Consider the following 20,819-nt stretch of genomic DNA (forward strand, 5'->3'; position numbering starts at 1 on the left):
GGCTGTGCTGGGCCCCCCCCCGGCTGGGACCCTGGGAGGTGCCTGGCACAGCCACCCACACCAACCAGGGCCAACTCAGACCCCCTTGTCCCGCTGAGCCTTGGGGACCACCCGGGGCAGAGGTTTCACACCCTCCCTGGCCCCCATTTCAGCGTTTGACCACCCTTACGGAGGTTTTTTTTCCTCCCTTTGTTTCTAATGGGAATTTTCCATGTTGCAAATTCATGATGGAAAGCCTCAGATTTATCCTTATTTGCAATACGAAGCACATGGAGCACTTGCTGGCGCACGGGCAGAGTGAGCAAGGTTCACCTCTCTTCTTCCTCTCGCATCTCTTCAGATGTGTTCATCAGGACCTACTCCTGGATCGGGACCTCTCTGTGCAATTCCTGCTGTTCTCCCACACTTCTTAGAGAAGGGCAACGGAGCTGGGGAAGGGTCTGGAGCACAGGGCTGGTGGGGAGCGGCTGAGGGAGCTGGGGGTGTTCAGCCTGGAGAAGAGGAGGCTGAGGGGAGACCTGATCGCTCTGCAGCTCCTGACAGGAGGGTGCAGGGAGGGGGGTGTTGGGCTCTTCTCCCAAGTAGTTAGCGATAGGATGAGAGGAAATGGGCTTAAGCTGTGCCAGGGGAGGTTAAGGTTGGAAATTAGGAAAAATTTCTTTACGGAAAGGGTGGTCAAGAATTGGAAGAGGCTGCCCAGAGAGGTGGTGGAGTCACCATCCCTGCAAGTGTTCCAAAAACGGGCAGACGTGGCACTCTGGGCCATGGTTTAGTCTAGTCTGCCCTTGATTGGTTTAGAGTAGACTTGGTAGTGTAGGTTAATGGTTGGACTGGATGATCTTAAAGGTCTTTTCCAACCTAAACGATTCTATGATTCTATTCTATGATTCTGCTCCTCTGCCACTGTCACCCTCAGAACGCTGTTTAATTTAGGTGCAGAGAAGATTGCCACCTTTTTCTTTAAATAAAAGACTCAATCAAGATTATTTTTAATGTTTTATTTACGGTCCCAGAGCATCTCTTCTTGCTGCAGCGACCTACAGCCATTATTTGGCAATATATAAAATACAACAATATTCAGTGACTTTGTGTCCAGCCGGTCTTGCCTTCACCATCACCTGGTGTTTAAATGGGAACACGAGCTCTTTGTGTCTTAAAAACGCAAGTCTGTGGCTACAGCACTATTGCTCTGCTCGTTGCAACTTCCTGCCGGAGCTGCAGCTCTCAAAACCGAAAGCATTTTGCTCATTGTGCAAGACGTGCTTGCTGTGTTCGGGGAAACGGGCGGTTAGCTGTGTCTAACAGCCCTCGCTGACATCTGTGGGGTTAGCATCTGACTGTGAGAGTGGTGGGAAACCGCCGGCACGGCTCCAGGAGGAAAGTTACAAAAAGGAGAAGGAGCATCCAGCATTGCAGCCCCCTTTCCTGGTGGGTCATGATGAATGGGCAATGATGTGGCTGGCATCTTGCATCTCATTTTGCATTAGCTGCCAATTATTTTGGAGCTCCTCTCCTCTGAAGGGGCGGGAGCTGCTACAGCTACATCCTCAGAAAGGTGTTTTAGCTTGTCTCCGTGTCACGTTAAGTGCTGCAGGACTCTAGATGCAAATGAGTTTCCAACTGGAATTTATTTTACTTAAGAAAGCAGAAATAAGGCAATCAAAACAGTGCTTTAACACCGCAGTTGTTACGTGTTTGGGGCCTTGTGTTTGAAATCGTCCTCTGGCTCCCCTGCCGAAAGCATGCGCTGCATCTCCGAGTTTAGCTGGAGCCAGCGAGGCTTGCGCTTTTAGGCAGAGCTGCCTTAATTCTAGTTAAATCTGTTTTAAACAGAGCCCTGAGCAAATACTGCTATCTCAGGGGTAGGAGCCGCCTCCCCTTGTTTAGATACTTAGTGATTAGAGTTGCGAATCACCTCAAATGTCTTTAGGGGAAGGACCTATCTCCTTGACTTTAAATAAACACCAGGTCACCTCTGCGTGTTGGCTGGGTACCTGGGCTCCCTTTATGACCAAGGAAGATGTGGTCAAGTCCATCAGTGGGGTCCATGTGGCTCACTGCAAGGCAGACACCTATCTTTTGCCAGCTGAAGAGATCGATAAACTCTGCTGATTGTATTGGCTAGAGTCGCGTTAGCTATAACAAGACCTTAGCTCACAAATAGGTAACGACAAACACTCAGATTTGTGTCTTAATATGAGCTAAAAGAGGGTGAAATGAATCCCATTCTGGAGGTCTCCTCTAGCTGGTGGGTAAAAAGGGCACAGAAACAGAGAAATATGGTGGTTTTTCCTTCTTTTTTTTTTTTTTTCCCTGCAATTATAAAGGAGTTGAAGACTTTGGCTTGCACATGTGTAAATCCTGCACTGGGGTGGTGACTCCTCTCCATCGCGTGCCATCCAGATACACGGGAAGAACCAGGAACCTGCAGCACAACCCTTTTCTCGCCAGGTTGGCTGAAAACCAAGCTACCTTCTGTTTCCCTTAGTACAGGAACGAAAGGGAGAGTCTTGGTTTGGCCTTACTCCCTTTAAAATCGATGGCCAAGTTATCTCTCGTTTTCAAAAGAGAATCGCGAGACATTATAATGGCTCATTTTAGACACAGGTACTGGCCTGGAGCAAAAAACCCTCCTGAGGTCCTAGCAGAAGAAGCTAGGAGACCCTGTCCAAACACCAGTGAGTTCCTCCCTGGGTCTGCCTTTGCCACCATTCATGGCTTCGAAAGACATTTTGAGCCCAAGAAAGAGAAATTTGCATTTTCCACATTTCTTGAGAAAGAGGGAAACTGAAAAGGGGAAGATTGGGTTGAGCAAGGACAGAGGGACACACGGGGCAGGACTAACCTCAGCTGGCTTTAGACACCTGCAGTGTCTGCATGTGCATCCGAGGCAGACACCCCAGAGAAAGGGATGCTTCTGTGTGCGATAAAATGTGGATATTTGAGACGGGATGGATGATGTTTAACACTCTACAGACTAGCAGCGGTACTGAGAATGGCAGGTTTGGATGTTGTTAGATGCAATGTGTGCGTTTGAGATGTCTACACCCAGTTACATAAATAGCACCCAAGGAGAAGAAGGAAATTAATGAGGATGAGGAGATGGTCATCCAATGTGCGAGATGTTAGCAATGGGAAAGAGCAGTCACCTCCTTCCCCCTGCCCAAGGAAGGTGTAGACGACTGCGGTTGGATCTCCTGAACCCATTTAAAGGTGTTAAAGCAATTTAGCATAACCCTGTCTGCAATCAACTGCTCTTTTCTACAAGGAACAAGTCACACTGTTGCTTTCCTTTCCTGCTTTCGCAAGCACCAAACATCCATCCTGGGGATATTTTAATTTTGAAGCACACGATGCAAAATGGCTTTTCAAAGGCAGCTTTTTTGTCCGAAATGGGCAGATGGGAATCCCACAAACTTCAGAAAGGGAAAATGCTGAGTCCTGCCCATGGGGAAGAATTGCCCCAGACACCAGGACAGGCTGGAGAGCAGCTTGGCAGAGAAGGATGTGGATGGAGGTTGTGGTGGCCACCAAGTTGAAGATGAACCATCAGTATGTCCTTGCAGCAAAGGTGCCCACCAGCACCCCGAGAAGAGCGTTGGCAGCAGGTCAAGGGACTTCCTGCAACGAACTGCTGACCTACAGCCTGAGGAATGGGGAAGTAAAAGATGCTTCAAGAAGGGTGATGGGAGAAGGGGAATTGTCCTGAAGAAACAGTCATCTCGCTGCTGCTAGAAAACGGACAGCAAGGCTGATGGGAAGAGGGAAGTAAGAAGGGAAGAAATAATAATACTCGTTTCTCAAACAGGCAATACACATATTTTAAGGTCATCTCTAGTGGATAACAGGAGAAACAGTCATCTCTCTTACTTTTTTAAACCATGAATAAGAACAGAGGAAGAAAAATATACCAGGTAAAATTATAGTGATACTGAACACCAAGATGTGTGACCAGCAGACGGGGAGCAGGGGGGGGAAAAAAAAAAAAAAAGAAGAGAAAAAAGTACTGATTGAAATTCATGCACCTAATTGCAAACGTCTAGAAGAGAGCTTCCTACATCTGAGATCACTGTCCCGACACATGCATGCGTGATGCATCCTGCCCTTGGAGACTGGCTTTCAGAGAGCTGCATCCCTGCAAATGCTGCTTATGGGACCTGCTCTGAGACTCTACCTCCTGGGAAGCAATGTGCAAAAACATATTCAAGTGTAAATGGAGAGCGACAAGTTATCTCGAAAAAAGAAAATGACAACACGATGGCAAATTGATATCTGCATTTCAATCCACTTTTTCTTTAATCTATCCACATCTGCTCTATGGAAATATGTCATACAAAAGAAAATTAATCTAACTGATCATTGCAAATATAAAGCAATCGTTTCCTTAAATTAATACGTTACATAGAGTTATCTTTTTTTTTCTCCCATGTTCCTGGAGAAGAAAAAAGTCGTTCAAATTCGAGTCTTCAACAAAAATGCATTGCCTTGTGTTCCACTCCTCATTACAAAGATGCGTACACAAGTCGAATTGCTCATGCTCTGCACGCATCATTTCTGACGTGCCTTGGGGATCCCATCCCTAAAACCTGTGGTTATCCCGGGCTCTCTGGGGAAGGCTCACGCTGTTCCCAGGTGCCCAGAGACCATTTGGCAATTTGTCCTGTGGGCGTGGGGTAAAACTTAAATCTTCCAGCCACATTGGAGGCTGCCATTGGGAAACCTTCCTGGGTTTGGAAAGACCGATGGAGCTTGTGTTTTAACTTCAGCTCAAGGACCAGTGAATCTCTTTCTGAGAATGACTCGAGATACCATTAACCAGAGGGAGGGTGAAATTTTGAGAGGTTTTAAGACAATTTTTTGCTGGGTGGGGAAGGGCTTCCTTAACCAGTGTGTCCACCCCCTGCAGAAGCAGGAATCCTGCTGTGAAGCAATATTGAAGTTATTAAGATCCCTTCTGAAGGAAAAAATGCATACTCCAGTACATCTGGAGTATGTATTTTACTTTCATTAAAAAGTATTTTACTTTCATTAAAAAATAATCCAGCCACCAAGCCAGGAAACATGAAATTATTCCTCTCCCCTTAATTGGTTTAGTGGTGGACTTGGTAGTGTTAGGTTAATGGTTGGACTGGATGATCTTAAGGCTCTTTTCCAACCAAAATGATTCTATGATTTCCATTCTGTGATCTCAATCTTAATTCCTAGCTCTAATTTTGGATAAAAATTCTTGATATTAGCAGACCCAAGAGGCACAAGGAAGAAGGCGTGCAAGTATAATTCAGATTAGAAGGGGGTGTTTTTCTCTTGAAGCTACACATACATGAAATTGCAGTCAGGTGTGCTAGTCGCATTTTAACCGACCCAAGCATATCACTACGGAGTCAGAAAATCACTCCAGAGTGGTCTGTTATCTATTTAATGCAATGCTAATTAATGTGGCAAATTAAGGTACAATATTATCATATTTACTCCCCCCTAAATAAGAACACCCGCCCCCCCAACAAAAGGAAAGAAATCCTCTCAAACATGCCCACGTATTGGAAAGGATTTGGATGTTCATGAGAAGACATCATTTGCAAGATCTTTTGCAAGACCAATTCTTTCCATAATCTGCCAGCCAGAGCTTTAAGATTTAAGCTTTGATTTTTTTTTCTTTCATATTATGATCTATTGGCTATTATTTTGTCAATATATTATTTTTCAATATAGTATTTTGGATCTTCAACCTGCCCACTGAGGATACCTATCATAGTTTTTCTTTAGACAAGTGGGTGTATCCATCCAGGAAACACCAAATCCTGTGTTAGCCTCAGGCACTACATATTCCTGCAAGCTGGGAGAAATTATTTCACCTCTTCCCTGTGTTTCTTTGTCTCCTCTGTGCTTGCACCAGGAGAATGGCTGGGGGAAACCACTTGAGCGCACCCGAGTTTGTCCTCTTTGGCTTCGCTAACCTGCAGGAGCTGCTCTTCATGATTTTTTTACTCATCTACGAACCTGGGGATGATCGTTGTGATCAGGACCAGCTCTCAGCTTCATGTGCCCATGTACTTCTTCCTCAGCCACCTCTCTTTCCTGGACATCTGCCATTCTTCATCCATCATGCCAAAGCTCCTGTTGGGTCTCCTTGTGGAGAGAAACGTCCTTTCTTTCAATGGCTGCATCACACAGTTTTTCTTCTTTGCAGTATTCGGCACCATGGAAGCCATCCTTTTGACTATCATGGTATATGATCGTTATGTGACCATCCGTGAGCCTCTGCACTACTCAGCTGCCATGTCCCATGGGGTCCATGTCCAGCTGGTGGTGGGCTCCTACGCTGCTGGGAGCCTGAATGCCCTCGTGCACACCACCGCTCTCCTCCAACTCTCTTTCTGTGGTCCAAACCTTGGTAATCATTTCTACTGTGAAATCCCACCGCTCTCGCTCCTCTTGTGTTCCAGCACCTGGCTCAACAAGATGATGTGTGCACTAGCTTCATCATAACAACCTCAGTCTTGGCCATTGTTGTCTCCTACGCCTGCATCCTGCTCACCATCTGGAGCATCTGCTCTATGGAGGGCAGGCACAAAGCCTTCTCCACCTGCACCTTCTACCTTATGGCTGTTGCCCTCTTCTACAGCTCTGTGGCTTTCTTGTATCTCCACCTCTTTTCCAGACATGCAGAAGATCGAGGGAAAACAACCTCCATCTTCTACACTGCAGTGACCCCCATGCTCAACCCTTTCACCTACAGCCTGAGGAACAAGGAGGCGTGGAGCCCCCTCAGAAGAGCTACGAACAAGCTCCTCTCCTCTCCTCTCCTCCTCCTCTTCCCACAGGTCCTGCTCTGACCAAACCAAAGCAGATATCACCTGCCAGAGTGGAGTCAGCAGACGAAATAAGGCTGACACCTGACAGAAGAAGGGCACCGTACATTTCTGCACATCCAGTGAGTTGAACACTGCAGAGTTTGAATTATGAATTAATTCCATGTTGGGGTCTCTTAAAAAATAAATTACCTGTAATTACAATGTCTGAAAGAAGGAAAGAATGCAGGAAAGAGAGACAATCCTAAAACCACGTACATTGTCAGTGAAACTTTTGGAGTAAATGAATTTATAAGCAACACTAGAACATGCACAGTTGATACTTTTTACCAAAGAGGATTTACTCAATGTTACAACAACATTAAATTTTGTGGCCTGAAAGAGGTGGCTCAGAGCAGAAGAGGACAAGGTAAATAAAGACTACACATTGGAGGGGGACAATGTCTTTCATAACTTTCTTTTCAAATTTTCTAAGTAGTTGCCTAAGGTTTTGCTTTAGTACAATAGATCTGATTTATTATTTTCTCTGGTTTGTCCAAGGATAGTCTTTACGGGGAATAGCACATCCCCATGCTTCACATATATAGCACGCAGACCACCTGTGCTGGGCATCTTGCTTTGCTGGATGGATCTCCCGCATGGGAAGCTACCAGCCTGGAGCCACCATGCTGACATGCTCCTTTGCCTGGGAGCAGGGTGGAGTTTTATCCCCTGTGACAAAGAATCACTCAACTTGGCTAGGAATAGTCTTTCAAGACATTGTCTAAGCAGTCTTGGCTTTTCCCAGGGTGTCATCTGATGCTGACAACACAGAAAGCCTCCATGCTTCTGGCCACATGTTGTATTCAGACGTGCCCGACTCGTTTGATGGCTCCAAGACTCTCAACATTGGCCAACCCCCGCCTCCTACTTATGTGTCTCCATCCAGGCAAAGTTTATTTTCCATCCCAGCTGCAGCTTATTAATAATTTCTGCTTCCAGGTTTCAGGGGTTGAGTCATCTCGGTCCAGGAGTCATCCTATCTAATTGTAGGCTTTCACATCTGAATTAGTCACCGCCGGTTCCCCTTATGCATTTGGGGGCTTTGATTCATCTGATCTATTTTAAACACCCACATCAGGGTGAGATGATTTTTTCTGGAAAAAATGCATGGTTTTCCCCGCTTGCTGCTTGGCAGTGAAGGGTGACGGGCTGACATGGCAACATGGCAAATGTGGATTTTGTGCAGAGCAGTCACACTCAGGGCATTGTCTGAAGACTTAATTTAAGCATAAATTAACTAAATTTACATAAATTAACTAATCAATAAATTAATCAAATTAAGCATATTCTGTAAGGGGAAAGCTTCAGCTCACTGTGCTCATGTTTTGGAGTCCTTCAAAAACCCCACTCAAAAGTGAGAAGGGGAAACTAGCTTTTAATCAATAATTTATAATTCAGTATTGAGCATGGATGCTCAGCATCCACAAAATGCTTTCTGGAAAGAACAGAAAAGCAAAATGGATGAAGATCATAGAATCATAGAATCATTTAGGTTGGAAAAGACCTTTAAGATCATCCAGTCCAACCACTAACCTACACTACCAAGTCCACACTAAACCAATCAAGGGTAGACTAGACTGAACCATGTCCCAAAGTGCCACATCTACCCGTTTTTTGAACACTTCCAGGGATGGTGACTCCACCACCTCTCTGGGCAGCCTCTTCCAATGCTTGAATGCCCTTTCCATCAAGAAATTTTTCCTCATATCCAATCTAAACCTCCTCTGACGCAGCTTGAGCCCATTTCCTCTCGTCCTATCACTGGTTCCTTGGGAGAAGAGCCCAACACCCCCCTCCCTTCCCACTCCTGTCAGGCAGCTGCGGAGAGCGATCAGGTCTCCCCTCAGCCTCCTCTTCTCCAGGCTGAACACCCCCAGCTCCCTCAGCCGCTCCCCACCAGCCCTGGGCTCCACACCCTTCACCACCTCTGTTGCCCTTCTCTGGAGATGCTACAGCACCTCAATGTCCTTCTTGAACTGTGGGGCCCAAAACTGGACACAGGATTCCAGGTGCGGCCTCACCAGTGCCGAGTACAGGGGGACAATCACCTCCCTGCTCCTGCTGGCCACACTGTTCCTGATACAAGCCAGGATGCTGTTGGCCTTCTTGGCCACCTGGGCACACTGCTGGCTCATGTTCAGCCGGCTGTCGACCAACACCCCCAGGTCCTTTTTGGCCAGGCAGCTTTCCAGCCACTCTTCCCCAAGCCTGTAGCGTTGCATGGGCTTGTTGTGAGCCAAGTGCAGGACCCGACACTTGGCCTTGTTAAACCTCATACAGTTGGCCTTGGCCCGTCGCTCCAGCCTGTCCAGGTCCCTCTGCAGGGCCATCCTACCCTCCAGCAGATCGACACTCCCACCCTTCCTGGTGTCGTCTGCAAACTCACTGAGGCTGCACTCAATCCCCTCATCCAGATCATCGATAAAGATATTAAACAAGGCTGGCCCCAAAACAGAGCCCTGGGGAACACCGCTCGTGACTGGCTGCCAACTGGACTTAACTCCATTCACCACTACTCTCTGGGCTCGGCCACCCAACCAGTTTTTTACCCAGCAAAGACTACTCCCGTCCAAGCCATGAGCTGCCAGCTTCCCAAGGAGAATATTGTGGGAGACAGTGTCAAAGGCTTTGCTAAAGTCCAGGGAAATGACATCCACAGCCTTTGCATCATCTACCAGGCGGGTCACCAGGTCATAAAAGGAGATCAGGTTGGTCAAGCAGGACCCGCCTTTCATGAACCCATGCTGGCTGGGCCTGATCCTCAAGATAGTGTCACAAGATAGTGACACAAGATAGTGTCAGAGCTATGCTTTTGCTTTGACATAAAGGTCACTGATACCAGATATTAACTTCCTGAAGAAAGGTTTATATTTCCCATGGATGGATAGGAAATAATTCCCTAGATCTGATTACAGATAGCAGTACTGTTTTGCTCTTTCAAGAGCAATAAAAGAGAAACCTTTCCTCCATAAACCTGGCTGTGACTGTCACAGATGGTTGGATACAACTCTCTGGGCTTTTAAACAACAGGATATCCCAGATAATGTTAAAACAAATTACAGCAGAAGAGATCCTGAATAGTTTTCCCTTCATCAGCAATAGCATTTGCAACACTTCTCCAAATCCTGAGCTATCGCCTAATCCTTGAATCTCTATTTCTTACACCAGTTCTTTTTAGTTCTCTGTGATTCCAAGAGATAAATTATATATTCCAAGAGATAATTGTTTTTATATATATATACATTCTTTATATACATAATATAAGTGGGAAAACACCCTCAAGCTTACATTTAACTTGCTGAAACTAATTGTGTTTATTTATCAGTGCATGTCTCCTCCTTAAGGAACTGTTTCCAAAGTCATCAATTCCCAAGAGAAATTTCCTGCGTGACACACCCAGGAGGGCAGCGGCAAAACCTTTGGTCTTTTAATGAGAGAGTCCTATAAACAGCGGCTTTTCTTGGTCAAGTATTGATGCCCTTTGTGATTGGCAAATCATTCTTGCTTTTAACAGCAACACTGGGAGAAATTGGGGCTTATTTCTCCCATTCTATAAAATTTTGGTCTAGGAGATAACAAGCCGCTGATAAACCAGAAAGGGCCCTGAGATGTGAGCAGACAGGTGAGTTTTAGCTTAAATAATGCTACAAAGGGTTGATCTGTTGCAAGGGGAAAACTTTAGGCAGGAGCCTGTTTTCACACAAAATGGTCACCCAAGGTCCGGATAACTCACGTGAAACCCAGGTGTTGATAAGTTGCTTTTCCAAATTTAAGGCAGCCACTAGCTCAGGCTATGAGTAAAGCCAACCGAGATACATAGGCACTGCCAGAGGTCAGCAACCCTCATCTCAGCTGATTATTTTAGTCAAGATTACTGGGATTCATAATTATTGTCCAGTGGCTGGAGAGGGCGGCAGCTTGGATGAGCTGATGAAGTGGCTCTGCAAAACACCGGTGGTCTGAGGCATGTTATCATGCTGGCAAAAAACCCTTGCCGTCCTCCAGTTCTGCTTTGTCTCAGACCTTTTACGCGACGCAGATAGGAGGACCGGCAGTGCACGGCCGACTATTTGCTGTGCTATGAAGATCACGGCATAGGAAGCTCTACCTGGGTTATTTGTTGAACTTCAAATTGTTTGAGAGGGGTGCGAAAGTTTCTGCTACTGACTTAATGCTGGAACGAAATATCAAAATTTGTTTGACTAAATGCAGATTTAAGGGACCCTCATGTATAAGTCAAGGTAGGACACGTGTGTTGAACTTTCCCCATGCAGAAGGGTCCTTTCCAATGGTATAATTTGGTGTCTTGTTTAACAGTTCAAAAACCCTCAGTGAGCAATTTCTGTGAAGTAAGAAGTACTTCTTACTTCTGTTTTAAGAAGACATAAGCTTAATTTTATCTCTTTTTAAAAACAAAACAAAACCAAACAAAACTCTACATTATCAGTATTTTACTCCCCCCTTTCATAACAGCACTGTTGCATTGTTGGGGTTTCCACCAGTACCAACCTCTTAAAATTCTTTCCACTGTCTTTCTCAATTCAGTGGCATTGCTGGAGTGATATGGATATCACCATATTTAAAGAGGCGTTAATACTTACACTATATTTCCTGTTTCAAACTTAATTTCAGAGTTCCATAGGAAGGAAGGGAAGAAATTAGAGTTTTATTATAACTTGTTCTGACTCTCCTAAAGGAAATTATTTTAAAAAACCCCTTGATCTCTCACCAGTGCTTTCTCTTTTTTGACCTTCTGAAACAAGGGTTAGGGTTTTTGTTGTTTGTTTGTTTGTTTTTTTAAAATGCAAACTGATTTCTAAGATCAGAATAAATTGCCGTGGTTACCTCTTTGGACCTGACGAGTGACAAACTTCTTAACTTCTTCAGGAGGTAGAATAAGCCTTCTGATTTGCAAAGTGACTTTATCAAACCAAATTAGTAGAAATAAATTCAATCATGCACTTTGTTTACTTTAAAATATATTTTGAGACAAACACCGAGTATGTTGTTCAACAGTTCCTGCCTCTGAAATTTGTATTTCCTGATAAAAATAAATGCATCTTTAACATTTGTTTGTGAGGAGAACAGGAATATGCTGACTCTGTGTTTCTCTGCATCTCTGCTTTCCTACAGCAACTGTGTTACGATGATGGCCAAAGGAAATTGCAGCCCCAGTGCTGAATTTGTTCTCTCAGGGTTCTCAGAGCAGGGGGCTGCCCAGGCTGTCCTCTTCATGGTCTTCTTGGTGATCTACCTGATCACTCTGCTGGGGAATCTGGGGATGCTTGTGTTAATCAGGCTGGATGCCCAGCTTCACACCCCCATGTACTTCTTCCTGAGCAGTCTGTCCTTCCTAGACATCTGCTACTCCTCCTCAATCACCCCCAGACTGCTCTCGGATCTCCTAGCAGAAAGAAAGGTCATTTCTTACTCTGCGTGCCTCACACAATTTTATTTCTATGCGGTCTTTGCCACCACCGAGTGCTACCTCCTGGCTGCGATGGCGTATGACCGCTACGTGGCCATCTGCAGCCCACTGCTCTATGCCACCTCCATGTCCAGCAGAGTTTGTGCGCTGCTGGTAGGTGGCTCGTACCTCGCTGGGATCGTGAATGCCACTATCCACACAGGGTTTGCACTTCGGCTGTCCTTCTGTGGTCCCAACATCATCAACCACTTTTACTGTGAGGGGCCCCCGCTTTACGCCATCTCCTGCACGGACCCCACCATCAATGAGATTGTGATGTTCCTTGTGGTTGGCTTCAACCTATTTGTCACCAACCTGACCATCCTCATCTCCTACGCTTACATCCTGGCCACCATCCTGAGGATGCGCTCGGCCACAGGCAAACACAAAGCCTTCTCCACGTGTGCATCGCACCTGACCACCGTGACCCTCTTCTACGGATCTGCTGCGTCCATGTACTCACGACCCAGCTCCCGGCACTCCCAGGATCTCGACAAAGTGGCCTCTGTGTTTTACACTGTGGTGACCCCCATGCTGAACCCCCTCATCTACAGCCTGAGGAACAAGGAGGTGAAGAATGCTCTGGGGAGAGTGCTGGAGAGGTTCGTCTAAAAAGGAGTTTTGCCTGGTCTGTCAGAGGAATTGAGAGGTCTTCTCAGAAACATTTATACTTTCTGTTTCTGTACTGCTGTGGTATAAAAGAAGCAGTGCTCTCCTGCGAGCTACTGGGGACAAACATATTGGGAAACCTGGAAACCTCTGCCTTGTTCCTAAATACCAGGTCATTAACTCCTTTTGGATTAGGCCATTCACTGACCTGTCTCAGGGATGCGTTAGCTACTTTTTTTTTTTGTGTTTGCAGCCTGATATTATTTTAATTTCAAGAATTTAAGCCCTTCTGACCCTTTGTAGTTTGAGAATGCATTGCCGCTGTTGTCTTGAGCAACAACAAATAACACCTATTGCTTTCAGTGTGACAGTGATGACCAGAGCTCTCTTCATATCAAATAACGGGCACGTTTCTGGTGAACTCAAAACTCAGGTAATTTAGTGGTCCCAGTACTAGCAATAGACTGGCTTCGTAACAACAGTTCACTGCAACAAGGCTTGTCAGGGCTTTTCTGCAGCTTATTTTAGCTCAGCTGTAGCTGTATTTTCAAATTTATTTGAGAAACTTCTGCAGTACCTGCAACTTGTACAAAGACTGGAGAGCTGTCATCTGGCATCTCCTATGAGTAATGATAAAATTACCCACTAGCCAGGTACCTGCTCCCTATCCTGGCATTTTTATCTTTATTTGGTTATGTTATTATTAAGTGCTTTTGCTTAGTTTTGAGCAATCGTGCAATTTCCCCTCTAAAACAAATAATGAGATATAGGGGAACAGTTAATAAACATTAGCAACTATAGCGTAGCTGATCCCATAGACCAATAGGAGAGAAAAGAGTGCTGACCAGGAACAAATACAGTGTAGAAACATTTAGAAGTGATCCTGAGCAGACCCGAGACTGGCATGGAAGAAGCTCCCACCACAACCAGAGCTCCCACTAAGCACACCACCATACCTCCTCAGCAAGGAGCTCAGGGTGCTGCTGGGTCACTGCATCATCCCACCAAGGAAGAAGGGCCTCAGTCTGCAGGTGGGAATTTAACCTTAGGATGAGGGGCAGGTACTTTGATCGGAGAAACCTTGAGGGTGCATTGCTCTCCATCCACCCAGGCCCCCACAATTGTCCTTAATACAGTCACATGCCAACATATTGACCCTCCAACTCATTGGCTTCAGGGCCTGGACTAGCTCTGACAAGCAAGGCAGCTGTAGAAGTGCACTTTGTCGTCAACAAGGAAGAAAGTTTCTTTTTTGTTAGCCCCAGCTAATTAGTCTCTCATGGCTTGTTAAGAAGAATGTGGCAAGTTGACTACAAGACCCCTGAGAAGCTTTCATGATCATTAGGAAATTTTCTTGGTAAAACCCAGAAGGTCTTGTTAAGCTGATGACTCCTGGAAAGGTGGTTGGTCCCCAAGGACCACTCCTTGCTCTGGGAAGGGGAGCAGCATCACTTGCGATGGAAATAGCTGTAACCACCTGTACGGCGAGCGCCTGGAGCACAGGCCTGCTGGAGGGCTTTCTGTGCCCATACAAGCTTGGTCATACACTCTCATTAAAGAAAGAGACATCCTTGTCTTCATGATGTGTGCTGACAACGTGGTTCCCTTGGTTCTTGCTAATGGGATGATTTGTCCCTGCCTGCTTTTGACCCCCTAACAGAGGGAGCTGGGGAAGCTCGCTGCATTTCTCCTCACCTTTGGGCCTCCTCAAAGACACCCTCACCCCTTGAATTTCTTGTCATTAATTGCCTTGGGGTACATTTGCTTTTGTCTTTTTTAATTCTTAAACTGCGAGGCAAGTTGAAGTACACTACACACATCCTCCATGTCGGACTGATTTTCATAAATGGGATTTTCCTATCATTACAAATTTGGGACTGGAGAATAAGCACAGGAATGGTCTCACCTGCCTCTCAACATCTAAAAATTCATTGTCTAATTATGAGATAATCAGCCAGGTCCCCTCTAAAATATGTAGGAATAAGAGAAAGTTTTATTACATCCAAGGACAGATGGTTAAGATAGATGTGGTGCAACAGGAGCAGATCTGAACATCAAAAGGACTGACCTGCTGTCTGTGGTATATGCATTTCAGAATAGTTTCTTCTGGCTAAATTTATTCTGGTCCAGGGATTTGAACACATACTGGAGGTGGAAGTGCATTAGGTGTCCCCATCAAGCCCATTTTCAATTTGCTTTCATCCAAAAGGAACCCAGCTCATGCATCCTGACCCCAGCCTGCGATGTGAATGAAAACACAGCGAGGGGAGCTGGGAGATCTTCAAACTCAAACTCTTTAAACTGCACTCTTTGCCTGAATAAAAACTGGAAAAATAGAAACGTAACTTTATTGATCACAAATGGAGACAACTCTGACTTAATCACTCAACTTTTATTTACCTAAATTTTTAAGAGATGAATCTACTTTGGCCCACCTAATCCCTCCTCCCAACAGTTGGACTAAAACTTTATAAAGGAAAAAAGGTACTTTAATAACTAAGAAACCGCTTCACCTTTTTTGCATGTTTTCCTACAAGTGGTGCTGGCAACTTTTGCTTAAGTTGCAGGAAAGGAGGAAGATGCAGTGAAATTCCCCAGGCCAGGTCCAGGTTTGGTTGCCCTCATGTGGAAACCTGGTGCCATTTGCTCTGTCCTGAGGTGCCAAGGACATTGGCATGCACTTGGCACATATGCTATGCAACCTTCAGAAGAGTTGGGTCATTCTGGAGTGACATCTGAAAGCTCAGAGGGAGAGCTGGGGGCATCTCCAGGGTGTTAATAGTCTATGTTCAGGCAACTGAACTCAATCCCAGATGCCTCTGTGCTTCTTGACAGTGGTTCTTCCAATCTGATTCACCCTATCCACACTGGTGTGAATGTTTCACCACGAAAATAGTCTAGGACTATGAAAAGTATGTTTATGTGGTGCAATACAGCATCGTGAAGAAATAACTGGGACAGCTCAGGAGCAGAGGCAGGTTACTTCATGAGACATTGAGCTCCACCTGAGCTTGGACATAAGTAAGGAATATTTAATCCAACCGAAGCACAGGGTGAAGATGATGATGAACAACAAAGATGCCAGCCCCTGCTAAGGTCCTATTTTATAGCAGATATAAATTATATATGGGGAGAGGTGGGAAGGAGAGAAGGTCTGTCTGCACAGTGACATCTCCCATCCATCAGGAAGCACTTCAGGATCAGAAGAGCTTATGCTCCTGCGTTCCATCCTTCTGCACCTATTGTGAAAAGCAACAAATGAAAACGCAAACACACAGAAACAATAGGTACACTTCTTGCTGTATGCTTCTTTGGGGATGCAATCCCTGGTCTCCTTCTGTTAAGGAGCTGTCTGTCTCTTTACCAGTCTCTTCAGTGCCTTCCTCACCTCCTGGTTCCTCAGGCTGCAGATGAAGGGATTCAGCATGGGGATCATCACTGTGTAAAACACAGAGACCATCTTGTCCCTCCCCAAGACGTAGGTGGAGCTGGGCTGGGTGTAGATGAAGAGGATGGAGCCGTACTAGAGAGTGACAGCGGTGAGGTGGGTGGCACAGGTGGAGAAGGCTTTGCGCTGCCCCTCGACTGAGCGCATCTTCAGGACGTCAGCCAGGATGGAGGCGTGGGACATGAGGATGAGTGCAGAGGGGAGGATGACATTGGAGGTCAGGAAGAAATACAGGAGTTCCTGGTAGCTGTCTGTCACATTGCAGGACAGCTTCTCTAGTGGGGGCGGGTCACAGAAGAAGTCATCGATGACATTGGAGTTGCAAAAGCTGAGGGTGAACATACGGCTGGTAATGAGGGTGGAGGTAGGAGGCAGCCACCAGCCCCATGCACATCTTCTTGGACATGGCAGCAGCATAGAGCGGTGGGTTGGAGACAGCCATGTACTGGTTGTAGGCCATCGCTGCCAGCAGGTAGCACTTGGTGTAGGCCAAGCCACTGGAGATGAACAACTGAGTAGCACACCCAGTGAAGGAGATGTTCTTGTCCTTGGAGATGCAGTTCAGCAGGATCTTGGGTGTGTAGACAGAGGAATACCAGAGATCCAGGAAGGACAAGTTCCCAATGAAGAAGTACATTGGGGTATGGGGAGCTACGGCATATCACCATCATGAGGGTGATGTTGCTCACAAGGGTGGTGACGTAGGCTAAAGTGAACACCAGGAACAAGAGAAGCTTTGGGTCAGTGGTGAACCCCAGGAGGATGAAGCTGGTGACCAAACTGTGGTTCCTCTCTTCCATGGACAGGAGAAAGGGACTGACCTGGAGACAAAGGTCACGATGGCTATTTCGTATTTGCAGTGCAGGGTCTGGGGACACCGGCTAAGAGAAGGGCTTCCATGTTGCTGGCATTGCCTTCTATACCAAAACACAGGTCCACACATACATGCACACGTGCGCGCACACACACACACATGCAAAAGAAAAAAGCAGACTCAATTTTGTATTGAGAAGGGCTGCACTGTTATGATCTTGGTTGTGCTATTTTACGTCAAATAAAGGTTTGGCGTTTGCATCACTTTGCATCACTTTGAAAGCTGCATGTGCCATGAACATGGGTATATACAGACACTGTGTGTGGTGCTATGCATACGGGTATGCACACAAGCACTTTCTATATATTTCATATAATGCGTTAAATTCTTAATAAAATATATACAGGAAACAGGATATGAAATTATGGGTGAGTATATGCATGTACGTATGTATACATATATCTCTGTAGGTATTTGCTGACTGTGCATTCCATGGCTTTTGTGAATGTGGAATCTCAGCCTCAGTGTTGCATTAAATTACTCGTACATTGAGACTCCTTAATTTGAAGTACATATGGAGAAACTGGAGATACACGTTGAGGACAAATGCATGTAGATTCACCATCTGGTACAAACCAACACAGTTTCACTAGATTCGTTTTCATGAGTCACTCCAGTAAAAGCACTGTCTCATTAAGTTTTCTGTTTTGCATGAGCAAACATTGAATGGTTGGATGTACGCCCTAAAAGTCATAATTACAAATGTGTGTGTCTGAGAAGACCTCTATTTTTAGGCACATAACTGAAAGCAGCAGTAATTCAGTGTGTGCATGTGTTTGCATACCTGAGTGCAGGCACACTTGCATCTACAGAGGTCGGAATTCATCTCACCTGATATTGTCAGTCTAAAAACTAATTATTTAAGCTCTTTCATAGCCAATGACAATGATAGACTGTTCCATAGGGAGACCAGAACATGAGCTGTGTCCTGCTGCTTCCTTGCAACTTTCCCCGTGCTCCAACCAGGTTTGTGAAGACCTTCTCCAGGTGTCCCTGGCGCTGGCTGCTTCTCAGAGGTGCTGTAGTGGGCTTCATGATTTTCTCATCTGGCCTCATTTGTTGATTCTAATGTTTGCTATCAGGTAACACAAGGGATGGGCAGAGAGTTGAGGAGACAAAGAAAAGAAAAACGAATACCTTTGAAGATTTATCTTCTTGGCTCTCTGTGACACTGTATCCCTTGTTGGCCCTTTTTGCCCAGAATACTTGCTTAAGGTCTTGTCCAGCAAGCACTGACGGGATCACAAGTTTAGAGATCATGAGAACAAAACTGCAATGTCGGTCTCCGTGTGACATCCCCGCACCAGCTCATCTCAGAGGGCAGAGCAAGCAGGTATGTCCTCGCCTGTCCCGGCACTGCCCGTGGCGTGTGGCTGGGGATATTCTTCCGTTGCCTCGTTCTGCATTTCCTTACGGACCTGGTCCCTGAAATGTGTACTTCAGCAATTCGGTATGGCTTTTGCACCGAACAAAATGTTGCTGCGCAGCTGTGTATCCCTCCAGACATCCCCTGAGTTACTCCCTGCACCTCAGAAAGAGAATTTTCAGAGCTTTCATGGCTCTTCACTTTACATGCTCATTGTTTTCACCACTATAGCTGCAGAACAAAGATGCAATCTCAAGAACATCCAAGTTATTTGCGTTTAGTTGATTATATCTTTTTACCAGTCTGAATCCAGGAGGAAACAAGAACTCAGGTCTTTCCAGAGCATCCTTCACTTCCCTGTTCCTCAGGCTGTGGATGAGGGGGCTCAGCATGGGGATCACCAGGGTATAGACAATAAACACCACTTTTTCCTGGTCCAGGGAATAACTTGAACTCTGCAGCCAATTGGGAGAAGTGGGAACTTTTAGGTAATATTCAGATAAGCTATTTAGGATGTTTATTTTGCAGCAAGATGAATTGCTTCCTAAAGTAGCTGGCAACAGGGCGGAGAATGGTCAGATGAAGAAGTCTACACCTGTAGATGACAACATTCAGCTAAATCATGCTCAGACTCAACAGCTGGTATGCTAAATAAAAGCACTGAATAACTATAAATGATCTGGAAAAGAAAAAAAAAAACCAAAACACTACAACCCCATAATTAGCTTTCAATTTCTCAAAAAATGTTGTTTCCAATTTTATTTTGGTATTTCTTTCTGGAGTCCTGCAGGCTGGGATGCACAATGAGAAATCCCACACCAATCCAGGGAACCGGCCGTGGTGACGAGCGCCAGACTGTGCACCACGTGCTAACGCCACTGAACGATTCATTTCACGCCTCACCATTTTTTTTTTTTTTCCCTTTGAGCAATTCAGCGCTCATCAAGTCAGTGTTGAAATTGTATAGATTTTGGTGGAATGAAATTAAACTTCAAGCACAGCTTATGAGCATATTTGGAGGGAGCTGCGCACTGCTGTTAACCCATGCAGACCAGCTGGTTTCCAGAGGTGAAAGATCTGCCCCAGCCAAGCATAGAGACCACTTATGGGTTTGGGTGTCTTCTCTCATTCTCAGGACAAATTTGGGGGAGCTAGAGCTAGAGCTAGACCAAAAACTGCCAGGTGTCTTAGGGAAAGAAGCCACACAGACTCTCAATATCTTTTTTATTTTGGTAGTTTTTTCTTTCTGCATTCCTTAAAATTAAAATTCATCGCAAGATTTTTGGCATTGTTGCACACTTGAGCACAGATTGTGTTTTTATATATTTCCTGAGTGACTAAGATTTAATGAACAGAATAAGGATAGTGAGTAAAAACAATAACACAGACACAATCTGGCAGACTTCATAATATTTCGAGCTGATGATACTTTTCCTACTTTTGAAACTACCTTAGGCACCTGGCAGAAAATGCTGCTCTTGTTCCCCTAGACACAAATTCTGCTGAAAAGCTGGGCACCCGCTGGCATTGAGGTAAGCTGTGAATATGGGATCAGGCCGTTTTTTGGTGAGTTCACTGCCAGATAAAGGCAGAGTGGCTTCAGAAGGGGAAATTACCAGCTGGTCGTGTTCAGCTGGTCCTGAGTATCCAGGGATGCATCCAGAGGGATGCAATGGCTGGAGTGGCTGTACACAGCCTGCCAAGCTTTTTGGCCCCAAATCTCATTAGGAAAAAATAATATTGAAGGGAAAAGTCCATCATGGAAGTTAACAGAGGACCTACTTGGGAGAAAAGTTACCATAACATTTTGAAAATAATTGTTGCTTTCCTTTATATATTCATATATTTTACTAGATGAAGGCATCCTTCTTAGCCATGGGGCCATCGGCAGCAGTTGTGAAGTGATGGTGGCGGTGAGACATTATCACCAGGCAGTCTGAGTATGTGCAGAGTTCTTCTGAGGGGGTTTATAACACCTCTGCATTCTCACTGACAAAGCAAAAACATATGCGAACAGACAATGTCATTCTCACTAACAACGGCAGGAGTAAGTGGTCTCTGAAATCCAACTGCTGGAGGTTCTGGAAGTAGAAACCTACTCAAACAAACTAACACAGAGAGACCACCAGCTCTGTAAACTAAATCTCTAGGAGAAAGCAGATAAGTGTTTCATGAATCCATACATCAAGACCACAGAACTGTAG

The 20,819-nt window shown here is 45.4% G+C and overlaps 3 protein-coding genes across 3 annotated transcripts; 2 read left to right on the plus strand and 1 right to left on the minus strand.

The window, feature by feature from the left end:
• Nucleotides 1–5,897: 5,897 nt before the first annotated feature.
• LOC104030089 (olfactory receptor 5G9-like) lies at nucleotides 5,898–6,833 on the plus strand. Its single transcript, XM_075712240.1, is given in 3 exon segments — nucleotides 5,898–5,992; nucleotides 5,994–6,463; nucleotides 6,466–6,833. Coding segments are annotated over 3 exon segments (933 nt in total).
• Nucleotides 6,834–11,943: 5,110 nt separating this feature from the next.
• Nucleotides 11,944–12,930, plus strand: LOC104037240 (olfactory receptor 5AR1). Its single transcript, XM_009491118.2, has one exon. It carries the CDS (start codon nucleotides 11,944–11,946, stop codon nucleotides 12,928–12,930), a length of 987 nt encoding a protein of 328 aa, XP_009489393.2.
• Nucleotides 12,931–16,267: 3,337 nt separating this feature from the next.
• On the minus strand, nucleotides 16,268–17,175 carry LOC104037238 (olfactory receptor 9G19-like). The gene is given in 3 exon segments (XM_009491117.2): nucleotides 16,268–16,739; nucleotides 16,741–17,022; nucleotides 17,024–17,175. Coding segments are annotated over 3 exon segments (906 nt in total).
• Between the last annotated feature and the right edge of the window lie 3,644 nt (nucleotides 17,176–20,819).

This window comes from Pelecanus crispus, chromosome 6 (genome assembly GCF_030463565.1).
Source record: "Pelecanus crispus isolate bPelCri1 chromosome 6, bPelCri1.pri, whole genome shotgun sequence".
NCBI classification, from domain to species: Eukaryota; Metazoa; Chordata; class Aves; order Pelecaniformes; family Pelecanidae; genus Pelecanus; species Pelecanus crispus.